This window comes from Clinocottus analis, unplaced genomic scaffold (assembly GCF_023055335.1).
Source record: "Clinocottus analis isolate CAN_PGR_092001 unplaced genomic scaffold, fCliAna1.0.p SCAF_23, whole genome shotgun sequence".
Lineage (NCBI taxonomy): Eukaryota > Metazoa > Chordata > Actinopteri > Perciformes > Cottidae > Clinocottus > Clinocottus analis.
The window spans coordinates 1,476,055-1,494,624 of NW_027175965.1; the positions used below are offsets into that span (position 1 = coordinate 1,476,055).

Consider the following 18,570-nt stretch of genomic DNA (forward strand, 5'->3'; position numbering starts at 1 on the left):
GGAAGCTTGAGTGGTACTTCAAATAATTTGAGGGAGGGTTGTAGGTTTTGGAGTTTGGAAGGGAAAAGAAAGATGCAGTTATAGAGGAAGCTGAAGCCAGGATCCATTCATCCAGATGTGAAGAAGGTCTCAGCCCAGAAGTGATGCCGAGCATAACTCCCCACTTCGGAAGAAAAACTTAGACAGACCAGGAAGGAGCAGTATTTTTAGGTCACGGAATAAAACTAAAGAAATATGCGACCTCACCTTTAAGGCCAAGGTGGAAATGTATTGTATAGTCCAAAAATAATGCTAAAGCTGAAGTCTTGACAGCACATTCAGAAGTATGCACTAACAGCTACACACCTATCACACAGTCATATGTTCTCTGATAGCATAAACAGAGTGAACTACACACACACACACACACACACACACACACACACACACACGTACACACCGACACAGACTCGTTCCTGCCTGCTTTGTGACCGAGTTGGCGAGCAGGAGAGGGCGATGCTGGAATGAATGTCACGGATGAGTCAACCCAAAGAAAGAAGGCACCGCACAGCAACACTGGTGGGCTGAGCTGCTTTTATCCGCTGCCTCGTGCCTGGACAGGATGGTCCTCACTGCAGCCCAGGGACACGTGGCTCTGAGAGGGACGGCCATGAGGATTCAGCAGTGAGAAGGCTCCACGATCGGAGCTCTTTCACGCCCTCGTTCCAGTCATTACAGCAGCCAGCGCTGGCCACCCTCCCCACCCTGATCTGTCAGCGTCAGGCTGGGGGTTGGTTATCTCCACATCCCCCTCCAGCCCTCCAGAGAAGAGCTCTCTTTTCACATGCTGATGAGACCGGAGATCACCCACACGCTCTAACTGTACATCCACCCGTAATGGAAGGACCCCACGCGCATACAAAACCGGGCCGATGCACAAACACACACTCGCTGTCACGGTGCGTTAAGCGACACAAGAGCCGTCACGCACAGCCAATGAGCTTATCTGGAGACCTAATTATCATGGCAATGAAAGGAGAGGGAATAGAAAAGTGGGAGATAGCGGATTAGAGCGACGGAAAGCTGAAGGAGACCATGGATAGTGAAGAAGAAGCAGAAGAAGAAGAAGAAGAAGAAGAAGAAGAAGAAGAAGAAGAAGAAGAAGAAGAAGAAGAAGAAGAAGAAGAAGAAGAAGGGATGGCTGTGGGAGCAAAAAGAAGCTACGGATTATTGAGGACGAGGAAGAGAGGAAAGCTGACAGATAATAGCAGAGCATCGGCCAATTCCAACCAGGGTCCAACCAGCTCTGCTGCAAAGACTGTTTAGTTTTTCTTCCCTTTTTATATCTTTGTTAGGCTGGTTTTGCGGATTCCAAGCTTGTCGTAGTTTGGAAGGTGATTTGTGTTTCTAAAATGTTATATTTCTACATAAAAACCTTATTTACTAGCACTAGCACGCTCGCTACTAAAGGTAAACTGAACGTATACGCATGCTTTTTTTTAAGATTCCAAGAGGAAATAAAGACCTACACGGCTTTACAGGAATATGTCCTATTAATTTAGTCTGATCGCCAGGTGAGCTTGTGGTTTATTTATTTCACTACCTTTATCTTTTTAACCCGTCTTCGCTGAATCAGTTTAACATCTTAGATTTATCATTCAAACACATCGTAGAGCCGCCTGTCTGCTTCTTTTTGAATTATTGTCCCCACCACACCCTCTAAAAAAAGGTAAATAATTATTATTCAAAGAGTGCAGTTAGTGTGGGCATTGTGGGCTCCACTGTTGCTCTAACAGCTTGACAGCGTAGCAGCGAGGGCATGGAGAGAACAAGGGTGAGCAGCAGGGCGTCAGACGAAAAGGGGAACAAGTAGAAAGTACAGAGGAAGTGATGTTTGGTTCTCAGAAGAACTTCCATGTGCAGCGTTTCAGAACAACTTCATTAAATGCCGCAACAAATTAACAATTTAAATCTTATTAACAAACAAAACTGATACTAATAATTATACTAATAGAGCCCACTCACTGGAAAGTAATGCCATCCATGGAATATTATCTTACAGAATAAAGCCTGCAGGACATATGAGCAACGTGTCGGCAATATTCAGAAATATTAATATAGGGAACAGAAATAAAAGGTTATTTAGACTCATTCAATTAGATTTGTAGACTTAGTTTTTCTTAGAAGGGAGAAATGCTGCCCAAATGTTTCCAATGCAATCCCACTTGTTTATGTATTTTTTCTAGATGCCATTAGCTTAAATAAGGCAGAAAATGTTTTTTAAATTGTATTGTAATGTTATAGCTTATTTTGTCATCCGTGTATCAAAAAGAACTAGTCAGAACCGCACATTAAAGTACACTTATATTAAACGGCAAACTAGCAGTATAAGGCTGCCCTCACACCAAAACAGGTGGTTTCTTTAAAAAAAAATAAAAAAAAACATTAATTTGGGCTGTGGGTAAGCCCAAAGCTAAAAATGCAGCAGTCTGCGGTAAAGTTGAAAGGTTTTTTTGGAGAAACGCGACCCGACGTCACACTGTGGTGGCCGAACATTCAACCGGCAGTGAGCGAGCCATTCAAATCAGTCAGTCCAGTGGGTGCCACTCTAACTCTAATTTACAAAACAGCCCACACCGCCCAGCAGCGTGCGGATTGCCTGATTTTGTGTGACTGCAGCAGAATATCAACACAAACACGCATTCACGAGAGCTCATTAGTGTTGCTCAGATAGCCAATTAACTAAAGGGTAAAAACAATACACTCGTCCAAGACGCAGACCACAAAACCCCAACGTCACTCCCCTCTCTCTTCCTGTCTACTCTCATATCACCTTTTAACTAAAGGCATGCATACCAAGAAAAAAAATACAATTTTAACAATACACTTGTGCAAGGATAATCAGGCGCTACTCCTGAAACAAGAGCAACAACATGGACAATATATATGACACAAACAAGAGCAATAACATCCACACTATACACAACAACTATAAAAGGACGAAGACATGCCAGCAACAGAGGGCAGGAGGAAGGGCAGGAAAGCACAGTGCTGTTAGCTGGGTAAAAAAAGATGGAGGAGGAGGAGTGATGATGGAGGAAGAGGTGAGGGTAGTGCTGGCAGCAGGTTATTAGGCATGAAGTTTAAGTGGAAGGGGAGGACAGCACAAATAGCAGACTAAGAAAAGGAAGAAGGGGAGCATAAGAGCCAGGTGAAGAATGGACGCATGAGGATGCCGGATGGACAGTAGGGCTGAGCGGTTGAAGACGAGGATGAAGAGGATGCGGCAGCAGGAGTGGCAATAAAGAGGAACGACGGGAAGGAAAGAGGACACATGGGGGAAAGAAGTCGCACATTAAGGCAGAAACGTCCATTGAATACTCGATCATTGGACCTAATGTTCTCTGTCTTTTTATTATGACTAATGGGAGAGTCTCTTCTCTATTGAATGTCCTTCAAATCCTGTTGAGTGAAAAAGGGTCCACGATGGATTGTCAAGCAAAAACCCCAAATAGCCAATTAGAGGGATCTGACCTATGGGCCTCGCCAACCCGGATGTTGCGTACTTGTAAACCAAACACGGGACCAGGTGACGCTTGAGAAGCAATGTGATTGTGAATGGGTAACATTAGAATTGGCATAAGTTTTACAGCACCCTTTTCAATGTTTTTTTCTTCCTTAAGTCACGTTGGGACACTTTTATAAAATGCGCTGTGTGAGAGGTCGTCTTCAGTGAGTGTTAGTAACTACAATCTCTTCTAGCTAGAAAAAGCTTTGCCACGTAAGTGACTGTTTAAGACTGCAAGCGTAGTTATACTTCTAGTACAGTGAAGTTGCCAGGACGCAAATGCAGTTCTATCCAGGGGTCCATTGTCAATAACTATGCTTAAAACCACAAAGAAAAGGGCATGACAACTAGACCACAGGCGCCTACGATTCCCGTGTTGAACCATTTGACTTTGATGATGCACAACCTCAGGCTTTGTAGTCGGCGAAGACGTGTTCCAACTGTGACGAGCGGTGTTAAAGTTGTTTTCTGGCGATTTACCTGGCGAGGCGTATCAAAATGAAATGTAAAATATTCAGCAAAATTCAGATTGCTGACGGCAAAGACAGTCTTAAGATTCTGAGGAGCCATTTAGTAAAATCAACATGGGACCTTTTGCCAGAAATGACATTTATTTTGTGTCGACTTTACTGGAATATTTTAATATGTAGGACAGCTGTATTAATTAATAGAGAAACTCATTTTCAAGTGTTTTGATGTATTGATCACAAAGTGCAGCGTTCGACTGAATTGGACGCTTCCCTTTGCCAAAACCATGAACTGTTTTGTTGTAGGCTGCATTGACTTTGTCTCACACATGGGCATAATTGTTGATCTCCATTTGTTACTGATTACTGCTTGTTTACAGCAAAAACACGGTTTGGATCCAATCTGCTCCAATTTGTGCCATTAAAAATGTATTAACAGTATAGGAGAGCTATGTTTAAAAACACAAAATGGGAACACTCCCAGGAAACCGTGTTTTGCCGCATTGTGTTATATTTGTCTTTGCAATGTGTTCTTCTTTTCTGAAGAGTTGTGCCTCTGTACAGTGAGAACATGCTATGTATTTAATATGTAGCTTATAAACCTGCATAACGCATACTGTGGACAATGTTTCTAACCAGAGTGTATTCATGTGTGTCCACCCATGTGTGCCTGTGTCCATGCTCATGCCTACATGTGTGTATGCAGGGGTGCGTGCTCATCCACCTGTATGTGTGTGTACTTTCCTCGGCTCAGCTCGAGAGCTAACGGGCGCCGAGAAGACGGCGACCCTCGCCGAGGAGACGGATATCGACGCGGAAGACGCGAGCCACGCGTCCGCAGCGGAGGAGTTGAACATCAATAGAGGAGTGACTGATCTGGATGACACAGTCAAGGCCCCGGACCCGAACCAGGTGGAGAGCAAGGTAAAGCATCCCTGCATATATATTTTTTTTACTTCTACCCCACAGAGAATTTTTTTATTCTTCTAATTCTTTTCTTCGTGATTAAACGCCATTTTAAGGCAGTGCAATGTGAACAGTTAATGTCTAGTAAGCGCTGCACACTCAATGTTCACTCAACAAAACAGTAACAGTGTTTGTGTGGAGTTAAATAATATGTAAAACTGAGCGGAAATCTCAGGTGTACAAAACCAATTTCAAATCACTTAAAATCAGAAATGGTTTAAGATATTATATCTTTTATATTGGTTGCACCAAAAAGTGTTTAGATTTTTAACATTTGCTGGAATATTTAAAGTTGTTCTCCTATCTCCTCGAAAGTTTTGAACAAAACTTTTTCTGAAAGCAAAGATTATCACGCTAGAAAGATTATAGTTTTGGGATAACAACATTAATTTACACTTTGCAATTCAGTCAAAGAGAATAATTGATCAACTTCTTTGGTTTCTTTATTAGCAAGGATATTAATTTTGACAAGTAAGTTTGGCTTTCATCTTCTAATATCTGACTTTTCTGCTTAATTCTAACATGCTCCATGTTGTAGACTGTTTAGTTTGGCTGGCTGTCAACCGATTAATCAAAGGTCAAAGCTCAGCTAGAAAACATATTTCTCTAGACAAGCGTTTGACTTCGTTATTGATAATAAGATATACTGTAGGTTGTTGAGGGGATTGACTGACAACGTAATTAAATAAATTGATTTAAGTGTTCTTTAATTGTGTTACGGCTGACTTCATTGCAGCACGTCTTGAATTCAACATCACCAAACAGGGGCGTAAAAAAGAAAAGTCCGAACAAGGACGGTGATAAAAATGTGTCTGCGCATCAACATCTAGAGTCTGTTCACGTTAAGGCTCGGAAACCTGGCGGGATCTCAAGTATCTGTTCTTTTTGGTGTGTCGGGTCAGGCCGACCCCTAAATGTGTAACAGAGGATATCCAGAGTTTACACAAGCTTTCAGATTCCCTCCTTTCATTTTTTTTAGGCTTTCTTATTACAAGATAACCTTGGCGCCCTGAAATGAAAAAAAAAATCACTTTGACTTAGATATACATGCAACAGTGAAATGAAGTTAACACCAACTGTGCGTTGGCGGTTGAGCAGGGCCGTCCTTCAATCAGAAGATCGGCGGTTCGATCCCCGGCTCCGCTAGTCCATGCAGGTGTGTCTTTGGGCAAGACGCTTAACCCCAAATTGCTCCTGCAAGCTGTTCCTGAGGTGTGTGAATGGTTAGTTAGAACCCTGATGGACAGGTGGCACCTTGCATGGTAGCTCCGCCCACTAGTCTATAGATGGTTGTGAATGGGTGACTGATGACATGTAGTGTTAAAGCGCTTTGAGTGGTCAGAAGACTAGAAGAGCTCCATACAAGTACAGTCCATGTACCATTTACCAAGTCTGTGTTCGAGAGTATAGAAGTAAGTATAGAAATAGCTCCCACTACTTGGTTTCTAATCAGAAACTGTCAGCAGTATATTTGAGCTCCAAGACGACGACACTGGACCATGTTTGTGCTTGTGCGGCCTAAAAGTGTTCGAGATTTGACACGGCTCAGTCAGACTGCTCCCTGGCCTGTGGAATGGCACCAACAGCAGGTCATCTGCAGCCAGAGAAATGCTCTCCATCCCGGCTGGAGCTGCGTGAGCGCGGCCGCCTGGCTCTGCTGGAAAAGGGATTTCAAGCAACATGGGGCCAGAGGCATGATTGTGTTTTGGATCGAGGCAGCAGTGGGAGGGAGACGCGGCATGATAAGGGCGGAGAGATGGCGTAGCAGTGTGTTTATTTTACTGCTCTTTGACTTGAGTCCTTGGGCTCTGTATCAATTTGGCAACAACGGTGGATAATAATTATATTTATTGTGTTTGTCTTTTTGTGTTACTTCCCACATCACCTGGCTTTGCTTAGTGAGGTAGTGCACACGGATAGAGGGAGAACCTGGACCGAGTCCCTTGAGTTGTTTTGTACCCTACCAATTAGTATTTAAATTTTCACTTTTATGTTTTTGTTTGTTTTATTTTTTCCAACATTTTCTTTAATTAACAATCCATTTGGAGACATGTTTGCCATTTCATTGTAATGTAGGTAAATGTTATGGTCTCGGTTAAGTATGGGAAATTTTGAAGCATTAGTTAAGACTTTTGAAAGATATAACCAAATCCACAATCCTTCAGTCAAATATGCTTGTTAGATTGTCCAAGTGTCAAAAAACCTCTTTGTTAAAGCGGAATCGAACAGTTTGTGTGCCTTTCTGAAAAAGACAGTTTGACAATGGCGGACATTTCCAAAGCTGTTGGCCGTGTGTGCAGTAATACGAAGGTTTGATGTCTGGCATCAAAACCTGTTCTTGGTACAGCAGTTACATTGCAATGTATCAGGAAAAGAGGATCCGTCGTGTATGAACATATTTAGTTAGAAAATAGGTCAGAAGATGAGATGGCATCATTCAGTTTTTGCTCTTTGCTGAAAGTTTGATTGAAGTTAGTCTTCATTTAATTTTGATTTAACTAAGAGAGAAGCTGTGGCCTAAAAAGTTTCTATTTCTTGGCATTTTAGTTTATTAACAAAGATCTCAACGATCATGGCATGCAGACATTCAGCTAAAGACAAAGCAGACACTATTCAAAAGCTCTTTGAAACAGATGGGTCTTGAGTTGCTTTTCTATAAATGGTCCATGGTGTCCACAGATCTTAAAACCTATGGGAGGGCCCAAGTGAGGAGCTACAACTTCAAAACTATGGTCTCATTTAGTCTGGAGTCCGGAACGAAGAACAGCCAAACCCCCAGAGACCTGCTGCTGAGGACGGGCTGCAGTGGCTCTTTAAGGAAGGCAGCATCTTTAATGCACAGCTCTAAATGCCATCACTAAACTCTTGAACTGGATTTGATGGAAAGCCGGTTTTGTAGAAATCAAACAGGGAGTCATGCGAGACCTTTTCGGGGACTTGATCAAAAGCTAAGCGGCAGCATTTTGGACCACTATTTAGAGGAAGCCTTGCTAATCAGCCCGGAGAAAAGAGAATCACTTCGCTCAAGACGGTAGGAGATAAACGTTAATAATCATTTCAAACTCTGCTGCAGACATATCTGCCTTCCCAAACAACACCATGCTGTGCTGTGTTTCTGCCACTTTGCCAGTTACTGAGTTGCGTTATCTCTTTTGTTTGTTCGACGTACCAAAACTGATTTCAGTTTTTGTGTTCTCATTCACCTTCCGCTAACAGTGTCAAAGAGTCCCATTTGCCGGAGCGGCCCTGATCTGTAGTTAACTCGGGGTAATTAGGTAGTTCCTCAGGCAATAATAGTGAATAATTAACAGTTACTGCAGGCAGCACTTATTTATTAAGCCTCTCATCAGGACCCAAATGAGAAGGTTACATATGACGTCACCTTAGGCTCCACGCTCCCTGACACATACCTGTCAAGTCACCACATGGAGACTCACCAGAGCGAGACTTTGAGAGCCATTTTGTGTCCCAACTCCGAGTTACAAAACCAAGCGATTCAGCTGTTTAACATTCCCTGGGTCCCATTACCGTTTGAGTTATATGACCTTTCATTACTGCCCCTGATTGAAAGCAACACGGCGTGAAATCACTGAAACAACGAGCTCTCAGCAATGACCTCTATTCTCAGGTCAACGGGGCGAAGTGTGTGTCTGTGTATGTGTTACAGTTTGTGCTGAACTATATCTTTTCTTTTCAGTCTATTTTAATTTGACACATTTGTCACTCTGGACAGCGTTACAGATTAAATCTGTAGAAATAAGTGGGGGAAGGGAGCATTGATTAAGATGTGCGGGCCTTTATGTTGGTGCCTGTGTGTATGCTTTTTTTATTTTTTTTTACAAAACCGTCTGTGTATTTTTCCGGAGTGTAGGGATTTGATGCACTACACGGTTTCCTTGGAATTTCATGAAAGGGAAAGTAGCTTGTGAGTGTTAAAGTTCATTCTTTTCCTGCCAGCTCCCGTTAGACTGACAAATCCCTCGGCGGCGCCGGGCGCCTCAAACGATCCCGCAGGACTCGGTGAGCACACATCAATCGGACCTTGGACTTTGTGTCCGCGGGGGTTTGAGTCCGGACGTTTCATTTGAAAAGGTCCGCCTCCCGTATCGGAGGAGAGACGAGATCAGAGTGTAACCACGACACAGATGGCAGAGGCAAAAGTCACCATTTTGAGATTTTTTTACACATTTTAAAAGGCTGCACATGTTTTTGGTTGAAGTAATGGACTTTTTGTGTGTGTGAAGTAGACAGAGAGATGGGGAATTAATGTGTTCACGTAGGCATGTGTGCATTAAAGACAACAAGCGCTCAGATAAAGATTTTGCTTCTGGCCTACTTTCAGTAGCTGTCAGGCAGGTGTAAACACTCTGATCCGTGAGTGCAGCGCTACAGGCAGTACTCCACTGCCAGCACTCCCTCTTTTCTTTTTTTCTCCCTGTCCCATCATTAGTGTGCCTCAATTGTTTTAGACTTGCATGCCCTTCCATGGATGGATTACTGAGCAGGCCCACCGGATACAGGGCTAAGGGTCAGGGGTCATCTGTTTGAAGTCACTGTTCACTTTTCTCGTTAGAAAGTCGCAGGTCTCATTTAAAATATATGATGATGTATGTTTATGTTCCTGGTCTTGATCAGAGGCTTAAAAGCTATATATGTTTGACGTTATTGGGCAAAAATCAAATACCCTCGGCTCGGACAGGCCGTTTTCAGGAAGCAGGAATTTGAAAAGACAGCTCTCAGAGCTAAAAGGTAAACCTTGATTTATCCGTCCATCTGCGGGGCCGCTGCCCCTGCGACTCGGCCCTGGTCTAAGCGGAAGATAATCGATGAATCAAGCTTTCCAAAAATAAACTGCCTACCCAAGCTTTCGGTATCGAGTATCTGCCAGCTAAATCAATCCAGTATTTGTATTTTGAAAACCATCCATCTTATGGGTCCACAGTTACCAAATAAATCACTTTTCAATCATTTCATTCAAATTGGGTGTGAGGGTAGCTTAAAGAGTGATTCAGTCGGTTCACAGCAGGTCAGATGAACATGCATAACTGAGAAATTTAAGATGCAACAGTGATAACATTTCATTTTGGTTTAAATACATCTTTTCTTTCTAGGGAATTTGTATTGTCCCTCTAATTTGTAGCAACGGTCATAGTTATTTCCAGGAAATATGATAAAATTAGAGCATTTTTAATTTGTTAAGTTTATTTCTGCAGATACGCAGTATTCTGCGACCAAAGTATCGTTAAAATACAGTTGAATAAATGAAGGAATTTAAATCAGAAAAGCTGCATTTTCTTTGCTTAAAAAAACCTACAACTCAGGTGTCCTTTGATCTTTCCTGTTTTCTTCTGTCATATTTAGTATAATTTCTGTGCAGACGAGTGTCAGTGTGGATCTGTTTGAGTCACACAGCCTCTCTTCATAAATACTGAAGGGCAGATGCAGATTTTCAACCTTCACCTGAGTATTTTAGTAACATGTTACTGAACGAGACGTGAAAAACTGACATGTTTTCTCAGGATTTGCTCTGATGTAGGAGCCTGGGTGTGGGGTTTGTTTTTTTACACATCTGGGCTGTTGTCTCACCATCCTTTGATGTGGCTCAGATGTCACACCCTGGTTCAGTATGAAGTTCACACTTTTAGTTACTGACTGATAGTAGTTTTATTAGTTGTATTTTTAAGGTAAAATAATCACTTCAGCCTGGTTTATTCTCTAGAAGAATGTGTGTGTATCTGGTGTCTGTCATATATTAAAACTACAGTGCAGGTTTTTAGTATTTCATTACTGATGAAAGGAAGCGGTAATGATGGTACAGTTGAGTTGACTCATCTGTTTGCTATGCTGCACATCAATTGTTTTTCTATGACTAAATGTTGTTTTCTCTTCTCAATAAACAATGTGTTTAAACGGATGAATGGGAACGGTCCTAATAGTTGAGCAATTGGTAGGCAAACAGACAACTGACCCGCAATTCAGCTTCCACACATGAGCACATTGCGCTAAAGAGTGCAAGTGCCAACGTATGAATCTCTATTCCTGTCAGTTAAAGCTTAGGCAGTTGTTTCTTTTATCCAGTGAGGCTGCAATCCTCCTGAATGTTACTTTCACACGTATAATTACTCACCTGGCCTCTGGACCGCGGTGTGATAATGACATGAATGACTCGTGTCGCAGGGCGGGTGGAGGTAAACATAAAATGATAGAAATAACATTTTCCCCCCCTGTTTGTGTGACTTGGAAATGAATGTGTTGACACGCATTACACAGCCATCAATCGAGAAAAGATGCTGCGGTGCCAGGAAGATTATTATAAAGAAATCAGGCATGGAGCATTTTCAATCTGCTCCAGTGCACATACACTGCAAGCAATGGACTTTCTGCAGGATCTTTTATCGAATGCATTTACATATTTATAGATTCTAATGAGGGAGAACAATGTGGAAAACGCCATTATGCAAAATGGTATTATTTTCATATATTGTAAAGCAATATCAACAAAGTCTGGATTGCCGCTTCTCACATCTTAAAAGGTTGTAAAGCCCTTGCCTGGAGTCTCCCTCCCTCTGTTCTTCCTCTTTTACCCACAGCTAACGACGACATCCACTTTCCCTCCAGCCTTAACTTACAACCTGTTTGCCACTCACACATACACACACACACACATTGTTTTTCCTCCGCTTGTCTCCCCAGCAACCTTGCAGGACAGAGACTTATCTTTTCAATACTCTTCACACACAAGCAGGCAATAAAAATGCAGCGCCTCAACTCTAAACTATATTATATCGGAGAGACGAGGTCCAAGTTTTTCCCTCCGGGGTCAGTCCTCTCGATGGCCCTGCAGTCTGATGATTTGATTTCTTCACAAGTGTTTGCGTGTTTGTTTGTGTGTGTGTGTGTGTGTGTGTGTGTGTGTGTGTACTCGGGAAGTTGTGATAAAACATGAGGCTGCCAACCAACGAGGAGTCATGAGGCCAGTAGCCAAAAAAATATTGTCATTGGATGGGCAGAAGCGGTTCAGCACAGACTTTAGCATTAGCAAAAACCTGAAGAAAGATCTAACACCGTTTCAATCTTCTTGGCCATTGTTTTCCTAAAATGTCAAACCAAACATTTTATATAGCTGATAAAAAGTGTTATTCTCTTTCTCAAATAGTCAGACTCACTTTTAATTCCACGTGCTGCGTTGTTTCTCCCCTCTCTCTTTCCCAATTGATGGCCTCTATCACTTGACTTTTCTCTCCATTAGCCCGGTTTCTTTTTGTGCTGACAGGAATGCATTCAGTGCAGTTTCTCATGGAAGATTCATGCATCATGTAGGCACACTGTGTTGCTCTTTTGGAGTTATAAACATCTTTCAGACAGCAGTTAAACTCTATGATACCGAGCAGTTTTTAGATACCACAAACATGTAGAGTATAAGACACCTGGCAACAGACCGATAAACTACAAGGCGTTTGCAAAGGAGATCCAACCAATTAGATAATTACAGATGTGGATTTACACATTGAATGCAGGAAGTCGGCAGGTTTTCTTTGTCATCAAAGACTATAAGGCTATGTGTAAAATGATGAGTGATCAATGACGTGTGCTCTATTCGGTTAAAGATCCATTCAGATGATTTGCTGTGACACCTTAGCAAACTATTATATGTGATATAATATATAGCTTACGGCAGTAAGGCTCCACTGCAGACGTTAACCAGGGATACATTTGTAGAGAGGAGATCGCTCTCTGTCAGACTGTAATGGGTTTTGTTACTTTACAGCCCCCTGAAATAGTTTTTCCCCAGCCTGCTGAGAAGATGTCTTGCTCTCACATGAGTTCGTGTTTGCAAATGTCCTGACCGAAATGTCCAGGTTCGGTCACGTCAGTCAAGATCCACGCAGGATCGATGATACGTGGTATCCGGTCCTGGTCTGGATCGATGCTAATTAAACCTCCCAAATGCCCCAGAGTTGGCTTGCCCCCCATCCCTCCCTCGCAAAGCCTGCACATTAGTTAAGTGATCACAGTCCTGATCCACAGGGCCCAGAGCTCTGCTGGTTCTCCATCCTGACAGCTAGTTAATTGGTTTCACCTGCCGTTCCTACTCAGTCATTTATTAGAAACCTCGACTGAAAAATCCTCGCTGAGGACAACCACCATGAACCTCTTATTAAAATTAATGAGGCAACCATCAGCTGAGCAAACAAGAATGCCCTCCAGAATACCTTGAATGTGGTGAAACGGTAACAAAGGCAGCTGAGACCGCATGAGGCCACAGAAAGCCTCACAATGTGGCGTACCGGTGCCGGTATTCATTAACCAAGCTGTGTGAGTCCAGCCTCTAGGCTGTGCGTTTTAAATACGAGGAAATGGAAAGCTAACACTTATGAGGTTGAAACTACATTCAACTGTCTTGGCCCCTTGAAGCCGACAGAAAACCAGCGGTGAACACAACACTGATATTATCCCCTTTTGAGTAACGTGTGCCTCACGCATCCAGCAGACACACAGCAGCATTACTGCAGCAGTCACACTGGGTTGGAAACCCGCCTCAGAGGTTGAGCTACACAACTCTCTCTTGAGAGAAGTGTGCGGTTCTTAAGCTGAATGAATATAGAGACTTGCTATCTATTGAGTTAAGGGTGTCAGTATTGGTGCATCTCTACTAATGTTGTCTCTCTGCCATTTAGTGCAAGGCAGTGAACAGTTTTTCTTGTTGCTGAAAACATCTACTTTCTGCAACGGAAAAAATTACATTTGAAGAAAAAGTAAGTTGAAAGATGCTGAAATGCTTCGTAGAGCTGAGGAGAACTTCAGTTTTGTCATATTTCTCTGTGGGTTTATCACAACAAGTGTCTCTTAAATACAAAAACTCATCTGATCCATCATAAAATATTGATTATAGCTTTTATAAGTAAGGTGGTTTCATTTCAATGCCTGCAAGCATCCTTACTGGGTTAGAAAAGTCCTGCAGTGACCCTGGAAAACGGTCCCTACGTGTGTGACTTTCCTCCACGTTAAACATCGTTGATGACGAGCCATGTCACGGTTTAATGTGAATACATTCACAGAAATCCGCCTCTGCTTTTACGACTCTGTAATGGCTGCTGCAGTGGATGCTGTGGTCTCATATCACATGCAGAGCCAGGCTTTTCTCTCGAGAGCCCTTGATAAAGTTATAAATCTGTAGCTGAGGCTGTCAGCAGTGAAAGAAGCCAGACCCCCGTCTAACCTCTAGTGTGTGTGTGTGTGTGTGTGTGTGTGTGTGTGTGTGTGGGAGGGACAGACAGACAGACAGTCTGTTTGACAGATAGAAAGCAGCTAGTATAATCACAGCTGGAGTATGAGGAATAGAGACTTCCTTCATCCCATGTCATCTGTCTTCTGTCTCACTTTCACCTTTCTCTTTTAAACCCTTTGTTCTTCCCTGGTATCTTCCTTGCCTCTTTCTGTCCCTCATTGAGTGTAACAAAAGGCTAAAAGATAAAGGAAGACTCCAGCTGCCTACTAAGAGCCTGCATTAGCGAGCGCATGTGTGGGAATTAGATGGTAATGGCGAGAGCTTCCCTCCGGTGGGCCAGGCTCGAGTAGTGATCATGGAGAATCTCAGCGCCAGGCCGTTTTTCTCCATCCTCTCCACTCAGTTTGAATATATTCTGTGCTGCTGTCTTCTGTAATTGGCTTTGACTGCGGTAAACAAGTTTGGAGGCTAAAACTGTGTTTGAATATTCAAGTCTTCGCTCAACAAACTGCTTTCTATGTGTTTAGAAAGTATGTGTGAGTGTGCGCATGTTTGCGCTCGCGTACTCACGCATTCGTACATCGGCATTCGATGCTCGTCTCTCAAAAGGAATATTAGTCACTGTGGATCAGTGTCACTGTCATCCATCCATCATCTAGCTTCATTTACCCAGTCATCTTGTCCTATAATATATCTTCAGGGTATCCAACTCAGCAATGATTGCTGACTTTTAAAAAAAAAAAAAAAAAATTCTGCAAATGTAATTTCTATTTCCCTATATTCAGACACAATAAGATGACAAATGTGGGTTTTATTCACATATTGTTCAACCCTTATCTTCCTGCCCTTTAAAACCACTTTCTAGCTCAGTCATCTGTATTTTGAAGAAGGCACTCCGGCTATTATGTAGTTCCTCAGAATAATTTGAAACGCAATCTTCATAGCTGATTGGCGGAAGGAAATGCTGACATTACAGGTGACATGTTTCAGTAAAAAAGAAAAGAAAGAAAGTTTGACCCAGAACTACTTGTTCAGCATTACCGTGGTGTTTAATTGACTCCTAATATAATGTGGCTGCTTTCTTCAGAGCCCAATTTCCAATTCCCTTTTAGCTTTCCGCTGCTAATTACTGGTAAACACTTTTATTTGCTGCCAGTGTTTTTCTGCAGAATTGCTCGTTGGATGGTCACTTTTCACATGAACGACTGAGTGCAACTCTGAATGCCTTCCAGGAAGTGGCTGTCGGAAAGTGCCAGTTTGGATCAAATATAAGCACTTTTAATTTCCGACATGGTTTGACAACAACACGTCGTACAAACGGCTTGTTTCCTAGCAAAACCATGCTTTTAGTGACACTTCACAACAACAAATGGCCGTTGCCTTTTTTCTTTTCTTTTCCATCTGTATGTGCATCCAGATATTGTGGATGGTCTTGTTTCCCTAGAACGCTAGGGATGCTGACAGTGGATGTTTGCGACAGTGATTGCAAATATTACACTTCCATATAAATGTATATTGCTTAAACTGCAAATGCCATAAGAACTGAAGGGAGAAATCAAGTGAAATGTACCGCTTTTGTTCGGGGAATATGTTATGGACGACTGCTCAAGTGTGTTTTAGAACGGCATTTCTTTTACGTCTGCTTTGTATCCTCTTCTGCTGCCGCTGACAGTCTGTTTAGGTCTGTCTTCTTTTTCATTCTCTTTATAATTGGGAGTCGTCCACAGTGCTTGAACGTCAAACATGTCGTCATTTTTCCTCTCCGTTAGTTTTGACGGCCGAATCATCTTCCACTCACCCAGCCTTCCCTGTTTGCCTGACTACTCTCTGCAGTTTCAAAGCCAGAGCGGCCCTCTTGATCAACATCCTTTTCTTATCATGCAGAGTGTCACTTCAGGTGTCTGTAAGTAGCTTCTATGGCGGCCGTGGGGGTGAATAATGTGTCTGTTTTAACGCAGCACTTTATGTGATCTGACAAGTCTAACTAATTCTTTCCATCACAAACACACATCGCCTTCTGCCTTGCTATTAATTATTTGATGGCGCCAAGCAACCCGTCAACTTGGATCATTTCCTCTCATTAACCTAAGAGATTCTGCTCAGACAGGCCATCAGTCATATTCCTCTCATGGTACGTGCCTGCGTGTCACCAGAAGGTTCGACAGATGGTGTGTTGTGGCCATGGATTCCTCAAGGCGGGTTCGGGTGTAATTTAATCCGGTGTCAATTTGTTTGCTGACCGTCATTTGGCGTCGGGGCTTCCGGTCACTTTGTGGCGTCTTGCACCGGCCCATTAGTGATGTGACAAAGCTTTGATTCTGTCAGCAAACTCATTGTTCAACCCTGGCAGGTTTCCGAAATGCTTGACTTCCAGCAGTTGCTGTGGATCTGAGGAAGTAGAGGTGACACTATAGCAGACAGTCGGAAAGCCAATTACATCCCCAGCAAGCTGTACGCATTTCCTTTGCTTCACAATGCTGTATATTTCTTTATATCATGTTTTATTTGGAGTTTTTTTCTGGCTTGTCAAGTATATGTTTTAAATTGTTTCTACTTTTCAATAGCAAAGGCTTTGATAGCAAAAGGCCGGGTGTAAATGCTTCGAATAAACATCAGAGAGTTTGAAATCCTACTGCAGAACACCGCCTCGAAAGTGTTTTGAGGCTCTCTAAATGAATTTAATTGCAGGAGTATTTCATCTGTATCAATCTTTTGAGTATTCCATAATAGAAGATGGCTCATTCAATTTTTCCAGCCACATGCCCGATGGCATTGGTTCACGCTACTCCCCCAACCGCAGCAACTCATCGTTGTGATCCCTCACAACAATGAGGCTTCCCAACATCGGGAAGCCTTATGCAGGCCACCAGATGCTCCTCCTCCATTGAAACAAGGTCTCAGCACTGTTTTTTTTTTCTATCTTCTTCCCAAGGCGCTCTAACTGTACTTCTGTATCCACTGAACAATCACAATTATGGGATTGTCCACTTCAGAGCAACAAGGTGCTTCTTTCAAACTTCCACTTATTGCTAGCTTGGATTTTCAACATGACCCTCGAATCCCAAAACAGGTGCTGAGGCTTTATTTTAGCTGCAGTGTGATTAAGGCACTGTATCTGCATCACAAAAACATCTTTTGGATGAGTTGAACGATGTAGGGAGCTCAATGTGCGGCTGGTTTCGAGCCTCGAAACAATTAGCATGCTCGGTTGATAGCGCTAGACGGAGGAGAACCGAGTCCCAGAGCTCATTATTGTTGGAGTTAAACGTCTCTCTGCTACTGATCTGCATTCTCAGCTCGGCTGACAACGCACTGCAACTAATAACCCGTTCTACATTTTAAATTCAGATTCTTGTTTTGATGACAACTTGTTCTTGAAGGAGGCATTATATTGTCCGGATTATATTTATTAACTTATTCATTAGTCGGTCCTTTTCTCCAGCTTCCCTGTTTATGGAATGGAAGTTAACTTACGTAAGATCAGACACACTGAAATATAGTAATGAGATGATAATCATAGTAATACATTTTCTTTGTTGATGCTTTTGGTGAATGTGCACAGGGTGAGTGTTTCAGCGGCTGTAAGGAGAGGGTTTGACTGACACAAGGTTACAGATGTGTGTGGAGGCAGAAAACTATATAAGTATAATGAAGTGAAAAGTAAAACAAAATGTTGGATACATTTCTTACCACAAATTGTTCCGCAATAATATTCCAGAATAAGTTTCTGCTAAACCATTCAGTGTTTTAAAACAGTGTATTTCTTTTGGGGTAAATATTGACTTCACCCCTCCCCCTGGTTTCAGGCTTCAGAGGAGGCCTCTCTGCTGATGTCCAGCCCCAGGATGCTGCTTCCTCCATCAGCCTCGCTGCCACCAGGCGGCCCCCTGTCGGTCCACCACCAGATCCAGCTGCTCCAGCAGCAGCTCCAGCAGCAACAGCAGCAGACACACGTGGCTGTGGCGCAGGTACGTCTGCAAAACTACTAGGACTCACACAGTGTACTCTTACCAAAACTTGTTCTTTCCTATTTAAGTGTAGTATAGCAGCATCCAAATGATAATACAACATGAGGACATATAGTATATTTAATGTAGATTAACAAATTCATGTTATTACAATGAAAGACTAACACCTGCCACATGCAGGCAAATACCACTGAAGGTAACAGACTCCGCCTTGACTCTAAACGCTGCACTAGAGTTCAGCTTTTGGCACAGAATGTAAAATGTAAAATCTTCGGTTGTATTAAAAAATCTCCTTCATGCCAGATCTACTGGCTGCTTTTCTGCGTATAAAATCCTCGTGCAGTGTGAATGTGTAAATGGCTGTTTGATTTCACTATGAAGCTTGGAGGATGT

The 18,570-nt window shown here is 42.6% G+C and overlaps 1 protein-coding gene across 2 annotated transcripts in view; it reads left to right on the plus strand.

Annotated features, from left to right (window-relative positions):
• Positions 1-18,570, plus strand: part of nos1apa (nitric oxide synthase 1 (neuronal) adaptor protein a) — a 139,681-nt gene that overhangs the window by 84,948 nt on the left and 36,163 nt on the right. The window contains exons 7-8 of one of the 2 annotated variants that reach the window (XM_068589569.1): positions 4,721-4,938; positions 18,016-18,177. In XM_068589569.1, coding sequence (XP_068445670.1) covers positions 4,721-4,938; positions 18,016-18,177 — 380 coding nt within the window. The remainder of the gene's footprint in view (positions 1-4,720; positions 4,939-18,015; positions 18,178-18,570) is intronic. The other variant, XM_068589570.1, reaches the window with a different exon arrangement.